The sequence below is a fragment of the Ahaetulla prasina genome, chromosome 1 (genome assembly GCF_028640845.1).
Source record: "Ahaetulla prasina isolate Xishuangbanna chromosome 1, ASM2864084v1, whole genome shotgun sequence".
Taxonomy (NCBI): domain Eukaryota; kingdom Metazoa; phylum Chordata; class Lepidosauria; order Squamata; family Colubridae; genus Ahaetulla; species Ahaetulla prasina.
In genome coordinates this window covers 128,977,036-128,992,683 of record NC_080539.1, presented here as the reverse complement: position 1 = coordinate 128,992,683, position 15,648 = coordinate 128,977,036, and the positions used below count along the sequence as shown (strand labels likewise).

Sequence of the window (15,648 nt, the reverse complement as noted above, 5' to 3'; positions counted from 1 at the left end):
CCATGCCAGATATATTGGAGAAGTTATGCTGGTATACAATAAATGCAACACATAAAACATAAATGATATTTTTGATGACATTACCATGAATGTGTTTTTCTAGAAATATTTTATTTTAAAAATTTAATAAAAAGTGTTTTAGATATACCCTTTAATATCCATTCTGTAGCTTTAAAAAAAATACAGCAATATGTAATTATAGATATGCTGCTTATTTGACATTGCATTCCATAAAATTGGACTTTATAATCATGTAATGATATTTTAAATACAAAAGGAATTGCATTTTAAGAAAAAGTTGTTTTAATACAATACAAACTTGTCTATATTTGAAAAACTACTGCTAGGCAGGATAATGAAAATCCAAGAGTTACTGTTATCACCAATGCATAGAACCTCAGCAAGTTCAGTTGTATCACATTTTGTATTGCTGGGCAGTATGACTGCAAGACCTCATTTGCTAAAATAGTGGCTTTTCACCTGAAATGTCCCTTAATATGGGAACATAAAACCTGACTTTATTTTAATTGTATTAATTCTAAGCTTTTCCAAATTGATTCAAATTTTCATTTCATTAAGATCTTTTACAAATTATTCATCAATATCTCTGAAGGATAGTTGTTGAAAACTTTTAACTTCCAAATCAGTTAAAAAGATGAGAAAAAACAGCAACGTTTTCAGAGTTAGATCCAGAAGCGCCAAATCTTTACTGAAAAAAAAAATATATTTGACAATATTAGATTTGCTATGTTGTGTTTATGATTCTAAGTACTGGCATTAATACTTGTATTATAGCAGCATATTATAGCCCTGAAGCTTCAGAGGAATCCCACTGAAATAAAACCAATACAGAAAGGGAACAAGCCAAATTGTTCATTTCATTGTTTTACAGTGTTGCACTCTTTGATAATTCCTAGATTTACAATCAAGCGGGCAATAGAACAGACTTTCCAACATAAGCAAACTTTTTCAAACGATTATGTAATATTTGGGTCAAGAGTGTGCACAATACTGGCGAGTAGCCACAGCGATTTTTGAAAGTTTGTAAATACCTTGAATTTTCAATATTTCATCATAAATATGACATAAAACGTGATCTGCTGTCTGGATGAGCCCTACAGCTATGTAAAGGGAACATAGTTAAACAAATGTGTCAAAAATATTATTCTTGTTCATTTGAGGAAAATGATCCCAAACTATTTATTTATGTGCTGTAAAAATACGTGAACCTTTGCTTTCAGTAACTGGTGTGCCACCACCACTCACCCATTGAGGCAGCAATAACTGCAACAAAACATTTCCAGTAAGTCCTGCATTTTGTAAATCCTGCATTTCAGCTTAGAAGAATTTTAGCCATTCCTCCTTATAGAACAGCTTCAATTCAGGGACGCTGGTGAACTTCCTTATATGAACTACCCATTTCATGTCCTTCTACATTTTCTGTTGGCTTATGGTCAGGACTTTGATTTAGCCATTCCAAAACATTAACTTCCTTCTGCTTTAAGCATTCTTTGTCATACAATTGCATATTTTGGGTTGTTGTATTCCTTCATGACTCCCTTTCTCTTGAGCTTCAGTTCACAGACGGATATAATCATTTTCCTATATAATTGCTGGTATAATTTTAATTCAGCCAATGGCAAGACATCCTAGTCCAGACAGCAAAGCAGGCCCATGATACTGCCACCATGTTTCACAGATGGGATAAGGTTTTTTATGTTGGAATTCCATCATACTTTTTATTCAAGGCATAAAGTTCTTGTTCAATTTCATCTATCCACAGAACATTCTTCCAATAATCTTCTGGTTTATCCACATAGCCTTTTGCAAATTGTAGACAGGTAACAATGCTCGTTTGGAGAGCAGTGATTTCTCCTAGTGACCATGTAACGGACACCATTATTCAGTATTCTCTTGGTGCTGGTCTCATAAACACTGATATTTATCTCTGCAAGAGGCCTTTAGTCCCTTGGATGTTACCCTGAATTTCTATGAGACCACCAAATGATCAACCAATCAGAATCACAGTAGGAGCAGGGCTTGTAATATATTACAAGTATATTACAAGCCCTGCTCCTACTGTGATTCTGATTGGTTGATCATTTCTGCAGAGGGTAAAAATGGTGTTGAATTGCCTCCATTTGTACACAATCTGTCGAACATTGGACTTGTGGAATCCAAACACTCTAGAGATAAGTAACACTTTCCAGCCTAGTGACCAACAACTTGTTTTTTAAAGGTCCAAAGAAATCTCCTTTCAAGCCATAATACAGTTCCACAGAGCTGTGTTGAAAAGATAAAATTTTAACAGTGAATACTCAAATTACTGTTCTTTAAATAAGGCACGACCTCCCACACTCACACCTGTAACACCTCATTGATTGAAACACTCAACTGTAATTCCCTCATCAAATAAACTGAGAATTCTAGAAGTCCACACACTTCTGGTGCCCAATAATACATAGTTTGGGATTATTCTGCTCAATAAATAAATGAACAAGTAAGTTTTTGACTCATTTGTTTAGTTGAGGTTTTCTTTGGATTTGTGTGGAGAACAGATCACATTTAGGTCACGTTTTTTGCAGAAATATTGGAAATTCAAGACTGTTTACCAACTTTGAAGCATTACTGTATATAGGACTCCATATAAATTCCAACATAAAGTCCATTGTAGTTTGTTTATATTTCATATTTCTCCCTCAGAGGGGATCTAATGCCTCCCATTCATCAAAAAGCCATACTTGAACACCAATATAAAATCAAAAGTGGGATAGATGTAAAGAAACACTGAAAAACAAAACTTTTGACAAATCTATGTTCATATAGAAATCAAGAATTTGCACACTGAAGAAGAATAAAAATTAGTGCTGGGCAAAGTTTTAAATTTGATTTCAAAAAGTGCTTCAGAACACATGAATTAAGCCCATCTGCAACAATTTAAAGGATCTACATCTCTTCCTGGGATCAGATAGCAACTGTATGGTCCTAGAAAAAGATACAGATACTTTAAATGAGCTGCCACTCACACATCCTGAAGAATCTTTTTGGAATTAAATCTCTAGTAGGACATGTTCTTAATATAAAAATGTTGACAGGTTGGTGAATGGTAGAACTGCTAGTCATAACAATGGGGAAAAATGGACATATTGCAGTTACTTTGCTTCGCAATATTGTAATTTCAAAGGTCATGTACATATTTTTTAGGAACTACCAAATCTACTGAGGTGTGCAGCTTTTTGTATTATAGCTGATTTTAATATCCCAGTCAAAATTTGGAAACAACTTATTAATTCAGTGCAAGATGTTGTAACTGGAATAAAGTTCAGATGATCACCAATTACTAAACACCAAGTTTTGGTTTTGGTAAATTCAAAAGAAGATAGCATTCAAGTCTAATCACTTATACTGGGAGAAAAGTATGTGAACAATTTTTTTGCAATTTTACAGAATGGTGTGAAAATATATCTACTGCCTTATCATCTTGAAACATTATCCGCAACAAGATACAGATATAGAAAGGTTTAGAAGTCTTGCCTTGTTGTGTTTGTAGTACTGTGTTCAATAATTAACAAATAGAAAATCTATATAGAAAATCTTTATACTCTCTTCACATGGAATGAGTCTCCTTTAAATTTATTTTGTACAAAACATTACATATTGCCCTTTCCACTTTATAGTTTAGCTTGTCACCACTACATATGCAATTTGATGCAAAGCCAGCAGATAGTCCTGTTAGCAATGCATCATAAGGACAAGAGCACAGCACAGAATCAACTGGTACATCATAAAAGCTGAGAAAGAAAATGATCCTGTCTCTTTGTTTTGAAAGCATGATGCAGCTAGATGTCTACATTAAGTCTAATGAAGGCACACATGTTGGTTATCTCTCTTACAACAGAGAATTAATGTACACATTATGGCACTGGCTCACTGTATTCAGAATATTTGTACACAAACATAAAATACACAAGTACAACGTATACATGGTGAAGTGTTTTTTTGTTTCATCTACATCAGAGTTGAGTGTTGTTTTGTTCCTTAAAGAAGGAAAAATGTGGGAAAGAGTGCTGGAGGAAGTCCTGCATATGGCCAAACGTGTTATAAAATGAAGTGCATGCTACTCAGAAACTAAATGGACTATTCTGATAACTAAATCAGATTAACTCAGATGCCAGAATCTGTTCAAATGTTTGCCCACAAGCAAATCAAAAGATTCAATCTAATTTCCTTTGTTGTTATTCATACAATTAGTTTACGTATCATATTAATCACCTTGGCATTATTCCAAAAAAGGGGGAGGGCACATTGTAAAAAGAAAAGCACTGTACTTTTATTTTAGAAGTATTTATCAAACCATATGTGCAGATACTTGAGATGATGACAGTGTCAAGCTTCCTAGGGTCCTAGAGTCAAAGAAATTTTGCTGCCCCCCACTGCTAAGTAAGTGCACTCCTTCTACAGGGGGCAACATCTGTCGATCAGTCATGGTTCCACTTGGTGATGACCCCAAGAAAGTTCCTTGGGAAGAAACAATTTTCTCAGGACTTGCAGCCAGTTTGGGGGAGGTGGAGAAGTTGTATCCATACAGAGCACAAGGACTATGAAGCCTGAAAGTGTTGTAAGAGTTCGGATGGGTCTGATTTGCTGGAAAGGCATTGCCAGATGGAGGAGGTATAATGTACTGGAGTTGTGGAGACATCCCTGAAATTTGCATTGATAATCCCGCCTGCGGACAACTGAATGCATCACCGTCACTACCTGCCACAGGCATATTCACTGCTGAACCATTTGGTACACCAACGTAAGAGGGAGTTGCTGGGGTTGCAAAGGTCTCACTGGTTTGATTTGCAAGCCTGTTGTAGGTTTCAGTCAAGGAAGTACTGTACCTGTTGAGGGTTAGACCTGAGCGAGCACAGGCTGTATAGTCAGCTGAAGCAAGGCTGCAGAACTGACTAGTATTAGGAGTGAGGTGAAAAGCAGGAGAAGAACAAGGTGACCCAGGAAGAAGATGTGGATGAGTAGATGGTACTCCACTGGCAGATCCCTGGAGCAAACTGGAAGAACCAGTGTTTCCTGAAAGGAAATATCGGAATATTACAGAAAGGCATTTAACTATTACAGTTGCATTTTGCCCTAAAGTGGCAGAAATAAGATTATACTAGGTTAGCACAAAAACGGCTTTTTTTGTTGTTGCTACCGTGATAAAAAATGAACAGAGTAGTGCAGGGATCTCCAACTTTGGTCCCTTTAAGACTTGTGGACTTCAACTCCCAGAGTCCCTCAGCCGGCAAAGCTGGCTGAGGAATTCTGGGAGTTGAAGTCCACAAGTCTTAAAGGGACCAAGGTTGAAGACCCCTGCACTAGTGGTTCAATTACTTCAAGAGTGCAAGATAGCATCTACTGCCATATCTGAGGACAGCAAGCCAACATTAAATGCAATAATGTAACTCTTCCTTCAATAGGAAATAATGACAGGGCAGAACAGAGAGGCCCCTTCTATGGCTTTTGCCATCTTACATCAGGTTATAGGTCATATTAAAAAGTAAATAATTGTTTGAGATTCTTAATTAAAGGCAGTTCTAAAGAAAGAATTTTATTTATATTATATGTTATAGCTCAAAATTTTATTTATTATGGGCATTAATTTTCTGTTGTACCACCTCATGTATTTTACAGAATAATCTTCAAAAGGCATTACAAGTAGAAAGGGGAAGAAGTAATGAAACATACATTGAGATGGGTGGTGTAGAAATTTAAGAAATAAATAAAATAAAAATCTAGAAAATGAGAGTTGGGAATTAAATAAATACAACATTCATGTTGGATCATTTAATTAGAAGGAAGGTTGAGCTGCCTACCTCTTACTAAATACAGAGAGTAGTTGGATTTATGCTTATATTGGCTGAAGTCTTCACACTACTATAACTACTGTGTATTTATAGAACTAAACACCTATTATTTATCCTTAATGGATCAAACATTTGCCTCACTATGTGAAAAGGCATGCACTACTGTAGTTGAACAGCTAGGTGTGTAGCTTGCACAAAAAATCTTCCTCAAACTTATATCAAAGATTGAGAGAACCCAGATTAGAATCTGTTACTATACAATAACTGTGGGTGATTTGTAATATGCATGGTATAGTTTGTACTGATATGTTGAAAAGCATACTGTAAAGAGAAGGGACAGAAAAAAGAAATAGAAATACAAAAGCTAGAATGCAGTTGGTAATGTCAAAAAATGTATTCTTTTTTTTAATGTAGCAAATGTGGATGGGAGGGAAGGAATTTTAATGATTTAACGGTAATTGATGTGGCAACTGCTTTTATTATTGTAACTATAAGGCGTTATAATTACAAGCAAGATCTGCCCACATCTTCTGGCTAGCTGTTATACATTAACTATACAAATCACATAAAACATTTAAAACCAATTACGTTGAATATGTTTTTCTTGTTAATTCTGTATCTGGACTGGTGTCCTGTCCCATAACATGATACCAAAAGTTTTTCTCTTTTCCTATAGAATCAGTATAGGACTTCATCATCTTTAAAACTGGGTTTTAGCTTCAGAACTTACTTCTTCACAAATATTTCCTAGACACAACAGTTTCATGTTATTCTGCATAAACTGAATGAACTCTTAAATTTTGTTGCTCGTACTCTTAATTTCAGGAACTTCTGGAAGAAATGAATCTAACTATTTGTATGAAATCATGTTAGAAGGAAAAAGTTACTGCTTTTCTAACCAGTAAATGTATCAGGAGATTCAATCTGATGGATGACAGTTAAGTACTTTTTTGGGGGTAGAGAATCTACAGGAGGTTTGATAGCAAGGAAAAGTCTGATTTTTAAATAATTGCAATGAAGGAAAGTTCTGATTGCTCTCAGATCACTTTTGTATGTGGTATGGGCTGTATTTTTTCATCTTTTTCAGTATCTGACAAAATGGGGTACTGTATATTTACTAATAATTATTTGTTCCTTAATAGCCCTTGCTGAAATTCTCTAATATATTTTTATTAGATTTGTTTGATTTTCTGTTATTAATAGAAAAATAGGTTCAGTCTATCAGTCTAACTTTTAAAACAAACACAAGATTTTATAGCCAACTATTTAAATAAACAAAAGTTATTACCTAAATGAGGGAAACAACACATATATAATATTTAGCATAATTCAATCCATAAACAACAGTTACCTTGTTTTGCAATCCCAGGTATATCTTCAAATGTAAGTGTTCTCAGTGAAGGTCTCCAGAATGCATAAGATTCTACTAAAGCTTCCAGTCCCATCCTAGACAACACAACAAGAATATTTTGTGAGTTGAATTACCTAAACGTTGTTCAGGTTTTCAGCACGGTATAATTTCACTAAGTATGTTTCACAGATAAAGCTGAAATGCACTGCAGCTAATACAGAATAAAAGCAGGTTACCAATGTTGCTGGAGATGCAACTCAGGATATGGAATGTAACTCATGGTTACATTTTGTCCTATTACTGTTACATATTGCACTATTATCTGCAGATTTATTAACAGGATTCTGGACTGACTGCGGCATGTGATTATGCAGTCTTCTTCTCTCCAAAATTCCCAAATTGTAGATTTTAGAGCTTGAGTATAGCTAAAAGAATTATTTATATGACTCTCGGTGAGAAATGTATGCGCTATTAGCCAGCAAAGTATTGCACATTTTTGTAAACATCTGAATTAGGATTTCCAAGAACATCCCATCTCATCCTGAAAAATGGTGAATAAGGCTTTCAAGCAATATTTGAACTTTTTTTTTTAGTTTTGTTTATAAATTTCCATGGATTTAATATTTTTCCTTCCTTTTTATTAGCTTCATAATTAATGTTGAAGTTACACAAATATGTTAATGATATATGTATTGTTACACTTCTGTCAACCTTTTAAGCATATTTAAGCAAAAAAATGTTAAAATGCGTGAGCTTCTGCAGGTTTGAACTTTGAACTCGAGCAATTCTTTTGTACGGTAGGAAGAAATCATGACCTAGTTTTAATTTTTCTAAAGTCATGATTTGTCATTTTGTACTAATGGAAACAATGCTTTAAATCAGTTGTTTTAGTTTGTTTGTTTTAAAAGTTAAGAGTTTATATTAAAACAGGGATGCGCAAATCACACCTTCCAAATGTTGCAGAACTATACTGTAATGCCAATTATTTGTCACCAGCGGCCATGTTGAGAGTTTGCTAGGAGACCACATGTTATATATCTCTATTTTAAACCATGATGATTTGGCAGAACCTCTTAGCCAACAAGGACTTGGAGAAAGCTGTGTCATCTACTAAACAAATAACATTCTCAACTCTGAAGTCTTATTCAGGCTTGAAGAATTTCATGCAGTCTAATGTTACATGAGAACTTATTTTCTTGATTATTCATATATTTGTAGTATAATGTTCCTATTATAATAATCAGATCCACCAGAATATTAATACCAAGAAGGCAACCAAGCTTTGGTTCTTTCCGGTAAACTTGCTTGTGACCCATAAAGAATGCTAAAGATAAAGGATGTTGGGTTTTTTCTCTATGTGCTGCTACTAAATAAAACATCTTAAAAACTAAAAAATACATTAAATGCCTCCCAACTATTAATTTTCAGTATGAACTGTTTCTGCAATTGTTGAAATATTTTCTTTAAAAAAATACTGTTTAAATGTATGCAACTCAATAGAATGACACAGTCATACAAGTAAGTGGGTCAGGGACTCTATTTTGCGATGGACTTGCATGATAACAATTATCAGCATATTCCTGAGATACAGATATATTTTCTCTTAAACTATATATTCCTACCAAAGACATAACGCTTAAGCCTACAAATAATTATGTTTTCATTACTCTGTTCATCTCATAGAACTAAAAAAAAAATCACATATTGGAAAGGTATAGAAAATTGCAATCAAAATTATCCCTGAGAAAATATTAAAATAGCTAGGTCCTTTTAATTTATAAAAATGTGGGGTAGCAGTTTGCAAAAATAATAAGTGATATGCAGAAAGATACATTTTTTTAGTTTGTCTCATACCACTAGAACTTGAAGCCAACCAATTAAATTGATTGGCAATAGAGTCTGGAAAGAAAAGACAAAGTACTTCTTTTGTAGAATACACAATTAACTTATGGAATTCACTTTCTTTGGAGACACAATCAAACCAGAATTGCAATTTAGCTTAGCAATTTGAAACAACCAGTATTCTCCCATGACATTGCTTCTCTAAGACAGTGGTGCCAGACTGATCCCAAAAACACTGTAGGAAAGAAATATGAAATAGTATGATATGTGAATTTCAAAAATAGCCTTAATTTTTTTATCCCTGTGGTAATAGAAGATTTTTCATTTTTCGCTAAAGTACAGATAAAAGCCAATCTCCTGAAGAAGTGAAGCCAACATGATAATTTACATAATTGTATACAAGATGCTTTTGAGGATTGTCCTACTTATTATCACCATCATAATTTATACGTCCAGATGGCCAATTTTATTAACTATAACCTATCATATTTTTTCTAAGAAAGGGAAAAAATATATGTTTTACCTCCTGATGTAAATATTTTTGTAACATTCTTTTCCAAAGTCTGTTTTATTTTCAATAAAGCCTAAGATTGTCAGTCATACACAGTATACTTTCCACACACAAATCTCCTAATTTTTAGATACAATGTCTGTAAATAATATGAGTAAAGAAAAAAAGATATTTTTTTTCACTAAATGTGTTTTTCTAAACATCCCAAAAGAAGGATTATAGGAGTTTCAAAGAAAGCAAAATATATTCAGAAAGGGGCAATAAATCTGACCTAGCGAGTAGAGACTTAAGCTATATAGCTGAAGATTTACATATTAAATATTAAACAAACTGACTGGGGATATAAGGCTACTCTTCAAATACCTAAAAGGCTATCATATAGGAGACAATAAAGGATTGTTTTCTATTGTTCCAGAAAACAGGACACAAGGGTACACAACTGACAGGAAGGCAGATTCCAATGGAATATTGGGGGGGGGGGGGAACTTCTCAACAAGACAATTCCAAAATGAGATAACAAATAAAACATAGTGAAATAGACAGGCTTCATTTCATTGCATAGTTTCAAGCACATACGAGATGCTTTAAACTGATTTATAAACCAAGCAAGGAGTTGGCTTTAATGGCTTCTTCCAACTTTTATCAATCTAAAGCAAATTTCAATTCCCAAATGACTCACAACTTAGGTATGCTACTTTTGCTCCAAATAATTATGCATTTTCATAAATAACTTATAGTTTTACAATAAATGTCAAAACATTTACCTGTTGCGTCCTGAATCTCTAAATCCTTTTGCAAAAGGATTTCTATCAATCTTGAGCCTGGTGATCTGTAAAGATAATACGTAGAAAATGTGCAGACCTATAAAATGTAGGACTTTAAAACCAATAATCTTAATATTGATGAATTTTTAAAATCACACACAGAAAGTCTACATAAAAATTGAATTACCACCATGGTACCACAATATAAGCATATTTGATAAACACACACCAAAAAACCACTGTATATTAAATATATCAAGTTATTATTTGTTCGATGAAACTAATTGGGCAGAGTCAAATGGAAATTTAATTCTTGTAAAAATCACGGGGGGAAAAAATCTAAACACCAGTAGCAAATCTCATTTGGATTGAATTGATTTTTTTACCCAATAGCTTTCCTACCATCCTGCTTCTGTGGACTCTAGAGATGCATTGGTAGGTAGATGGCATCTATATTTGTCAACAAAAAGAATTAAATGCAGCCTTCTGACATTTCAGCCAGTTATTTTAAATAATTAACATCTGATTTGTTGAAAAGCACATTGTTCTATTGTCCAAATCAAACCTAGCCGTGTCCAGGTTAAAAGAGTTGTTGAAAAGGCAACAAAGCATTTGCATCTCCCTAATTCTTTTTTTTTTTTTATATATATGTAAAAAGTTTTATTTTCATTTTCCAACAACCTATTCAATATACAGTCTCTTATTCAACATTAATCATTAACTTTCATTTGTTACTTATTCGGACCTGCCCAGCTACCACTTCCTTCCTTAACAAACCTTCCTCCTCCCTTCTCTACTTTCTTCTACTTTCTTCATCCTTCCTCTCCTTCGCTTTTCTACGTCCTCTCCTCTTTCCCTACTCTTCTCTTCCACCCTTTCTAACCCTCTCTCTTTCCCCTTTCTTCTTCCTCTCCTTTCCCCTTTTTCTACCTCTCTCTTTCCTACCTGCTTTATTCCTTCACTCCTCCTCTCCTCTCCATTCCTTCTGAAATGGCAGCTGAGCAGCCCGCTTTCATTTCAAATTATTTCTATTTCTTAATTACATATCTTCAATCATTCCTTTACATTGATCCTTCATCTCCCCTCCCCCTCCCACCCCCGAGACTTCCCAGAACAAAGTACAGGGTATAAAATTAACAATCATAAATTAAAATACAACATAAGTCAAGACCTTAACTCCCTTCCAAAACAAAAAACATTCTTCTTCCAGTCCATTATATATCAGTCCATTCCACTCCTAAAATCTTCAGAATCTTCCAATTAAGTTAGTATTTTCAGTTCATCAATAAAATATCTTCATCAATTAAGACCAAATATATATCCAATCTTCATCGATCAAGACCAAAACGATATTCCATCTTCCAGTATTCATCAAAATTCTTCTATAATATACCTTTCTTCCTTAACAGTGTCCCAAACATAATTCATATTTCCAGCTTAAATTCTTAAATTTTTATCCAATCTCCAAAAGTAAACAATATTCTATCTTCTCATATCTTTAATATCACTTACCTAAATCAAATAACATTGCTAATATTAATATTTCTTCAATTTACCTTACAATTAAACCCTATATATATATATATTAAAAAAAAGATACCATCAAAATCACATCTTAAACATTCTCCTTCCCCTTGTCTTCTATCTTACACATTTCCTTACACATTTTCAATCTCCAAAAATATCACTTACATAAATCAAATAACATTACAAATATTAATATTTCTTCAATTTACCTTACATCTAACAAATAACATTATTAAAATTATAACTTATATTTTTCTATCTGTCCTCCAAAAGTTAAACAATATTCCATCTTCCCATTCCTTTATACCTCACATATATCAAATAGTGATATACCCAAAATAAGTCAGTTGTAAAAATTAAACCCTATGTATATATATTAAAAAAAGAAAATACCATCAAAATCACCTTAAGCATTCTCCTTCCCCTTGTCTTCTATCTTACACATTTCCTTACACATTTCCTTACACATTCTCCTCCATCTGCTCACCCAATCAGCTTAACATCTAACAATAAAGACTTTCCAATCCTTAATATATTGGTGTAAAAATCTCTTGTTAAAAACTTATTAAGAAAAGATAAGCCTCCAAAAGTTCCTATTAAAAAAAAAAAAGAAAAAGAAGAGAATAAAAAAAAAGATCCATATTTAAAATAAAGAAGTTTGCAAGATTTTAATAGTTAGTTCTGTTTGCTTAAGAGCCATTCATAAACTGTAAAATCTACCAAAAAACAAAAAGAAAAATTTCAATAAACTTTTCTTCTTAAACATTGTGATAAAGAAAAAGGAAAAAAGAGAAAAAAATCATTAACAGTTCTTGTTCATTTCATTTTAAAAAGTAGCTTGTTATGCTCTTCTTTATAGCTTCGCTTTCCTTTGTATATTGCAAACGCCATTTTAAATCCACTCAAGTTGAAAGTTAGTTCAAAGGAAAGCTATTTAAGAGCTGAAGTTAAAATTTATTACTTGCAAATTCTCTATTAAAAAAAAATAAAAAAAAATAAAAGTTTCCGTATTCAAAATGAAAAAGTTTCCAAGATTTTAATAGTTAGTTCTGTTTGCTTAAGAGCCATTCATAAACTGTAAAATCTACCAAAAGAGAAAAAGAAAAATTTCAATAAACTTTTCTTCTTAAACATTGTGATAAAGAAAAAGGTAAAAGGAGAAAAAAATTATTAACAGTTCTTGTAAAAGTAGCTTGTTATATTCTTCTTCTTTATAGTTTCGTTTTCCTTTGTTTATTGCAAACGCCATTTTAAATCCACTCAAGTTGAAAGTTAGTTCAAAGGAAAGCTATTTATGAGCTGAAGTTAAGATTTATTACTTGCAAATTCTTGCTAGTCCTCCTGCTCTGTTCTGTCTGTGTTGAATTCTCTTTTAGGAATAAATCTTGACACAGAGATGGTCGCGGCTTCTCGTTCTGTGTAAACAGAAGCACCCTGGGCACGGAGCTTCGTCAGGCTATAGGGGAGCTCTCACCCTTCGATCCCCTGGTTAAATTCCAGGGGATCCCGGGGAGCTCTACCCAAATCCTGACCACTCTTCCCTCCCCCTTCATCCGGGGGAGGGAATCACAAACCGTTTGACAGCCCATGTACGCTGTCAGGGACGGTTTGACGAAACCCAGGGCAGACGATCCCAAGGGAACGTCCGCGAAGCCTGCGTTGCCAGCGGAAGTCCATCTCCCTAATTCTTATAGTACCTGCAGCTATTATCCAACAGCTCTGTGCTCTTTGGGAAAGAATGTATAAGATGATAAGAACTTCTGTGGCATAATTTCTATTACTAGCAGCTTGGATATGTTTCCCATCTACCTCCTTTAGGTAGTCAGGAGAGTGGTAAAGAATTGATTCAAGAAGTGATTAATCCCTTTTTTGGGAAATGGACAGGTACCAGCAGCCTTGAAGGAGGCAGTATTAGAATAGAATAGAATAGAATAGAATAGAATAGAATAGAATAGAGTAGAGTAGAGTAGAGTAGAGTAGAGTAGAGTAGAGTAGAGTAGAGTAGAATAGAATTCTTTATTGGCCAAGTGTGATTGGACACACAAGGAATTTGTCTTGATACATACGCTCTCAGTGTATATTATGTTTATTCTGTATAGTTTTCTCTTTTTATCAGCCCTTCAAAATAGATCAGACTAATATTCAATATTATGTTAAGTTGACTTTGTATATAATATACAAATGGATGAAGACTATTGCTTAACACATTGTAAGCCGCCCTGAGTCTTCGGAGAAGAGCGGGATATAAATTCAAATTTAAAAAAATGTATCGGTAGGTCAGTACTGGTTTTATTGTAAACCTATGGTATAGTTTTTTGCTGCTTGCCAGTATTTCTTTTGTTTGACTTTTGATAGACTTTAATGTCCATCCTAGTAAACCATCAGCATTAAAACAAAATAAAACAAAAGTTACCTGTTGGTTCTGGTATGCTGTGACAGTAGTGAAAACAGTTTCAGGAAAAGTGAATGCCTTTACTCCATCACCAGAAGGAATGGGTTTGACTGGGGAGAGATCATCTCCACAGTCTTTTCGAATGACATGGACACGTGGCTGGTATTTGTGCATAGAATGAAGAATTATCTATATTGAAAAAGAGAAAGAAAAGCGTTCTAATTTTCTTTCCATATCTTCTACGTAAATATTTTAAATATAGTAATATGACTTGCTCGTCTTGCTTTATTTTAACTAAAGCAAATATACTGTGCTGAATCTCAAAACTATCCAGTTTAAGTTCAGTAGAATGGCTTTGGATGATACTTTTTAAGCTATCAGAAGCGATTATCAAAGATTTTAAAAATGAGTTTTTGGACTGAAGCTGATTCTATTCAGATTAGACTAAAGATTTCAGAAATAATCTTGAACTTTCTGTTTGCTGAATCATGAAGAAATCATTTATTCATCAGCTACCAAATAAACCCAGTTTACAAGGAGTAATTTAATCTTTTATTTAATATACAGTATAAACATATTTTTTTAAAAAAACGTATTATTTTATAAGGATATGATAGTAAACCGTGTCATTCTAAAACACTTTGCATTAGGATAGCATAACTTACACCACAGCAAAGGAAATCTTAGACTTTAATTTAATCAGAATCAAAGACATGTCACTGCTACACTATACACTACAGTCATCAGTCCAAAAATAGTACAAATGATATTCACACAACTCCAAAATATAGTGTTTACCTATACAAACCAAAACAGAAGGATGCCTGCAGGCAATCATGCAAAGAAAATCCTAATTTCAAATACTAATTCTGCATACAAATAACTCCTGACTAAAGTTTCAAACAATCTAGTCATGACTAGTCATGAAACTAACTCCTACCAACCCTGCAATTGTGTTGAATAGTCCAGTCTTCCTTGCCAGTAGTCAAAGAGGATTTATCTTTATATGCCAATTGTTCTTCTATTCCTACTTGTTCATTCTGTCTCCTAAGTCATTCACAGAATCTCAACGTATTCATCCAGGTAGCAAGTTTTATAAACAAATACTAAAGCCCTAAGCTGGCCTTTCTATATTATGTTTCCTTCACAATGCAGCAATTTCCCCATCTAATGTCACAGAAGTGTTCAATCTCAGCATTCATAATTCCAAGTCCATGTTTAAGAATTGTTGGAGTTCAGGTACAAAATATCTATGGACTATTGAGTTGGGAAAAATTGTTGTAAGAAATTAGAATAGCCACTGTTCATATAACTACATATATGAATTCATCGTTAACATACTGGTTAACAATGTGAATTATGAGTTCGGGCAAATCAAAAGTAAATAGAATTAGAGTGGCAAAACTAAAATG

General features: G+C 33.6%; 1 protein-coding gene across 1 annotated transcript in view; it reads right to left on the bottom strand.

The window, feature by feature from the left end:
- Positions 1-2,084: 2,084 nt before the first annotated feature.
- TBX18 (T-box transcription factor 18) overlaps positions 2,085-15,648 on the bottom strand; it is a 32,368-nt gene continuing 18,804 nt past the window's right edge. Inside the window, exons 5-8 of the mRNA XM_058175611.1 lie at positions 14,258-14,425; positions 10,318-10,382; positions 7,201-7,295; positions 2,085-5,073 (exon numbers count right to left, since the gene is read on the bottom strand). Of these exons, the coding sequence (XP_058031594.1) occupies positions 4,349-5,073; positions 7,201-7,295; positions 10,318-10,382; positions 14,258-14,425 (1,053 nt within the window). The 3' untranslated portion in view covers positions 2,085-4,348. The remainder of the gene's footprint in view (positions 5,074-7,200; positions 7,296-10,317; positions 10,383-14,257; positions 14,426-15,648) is intronic.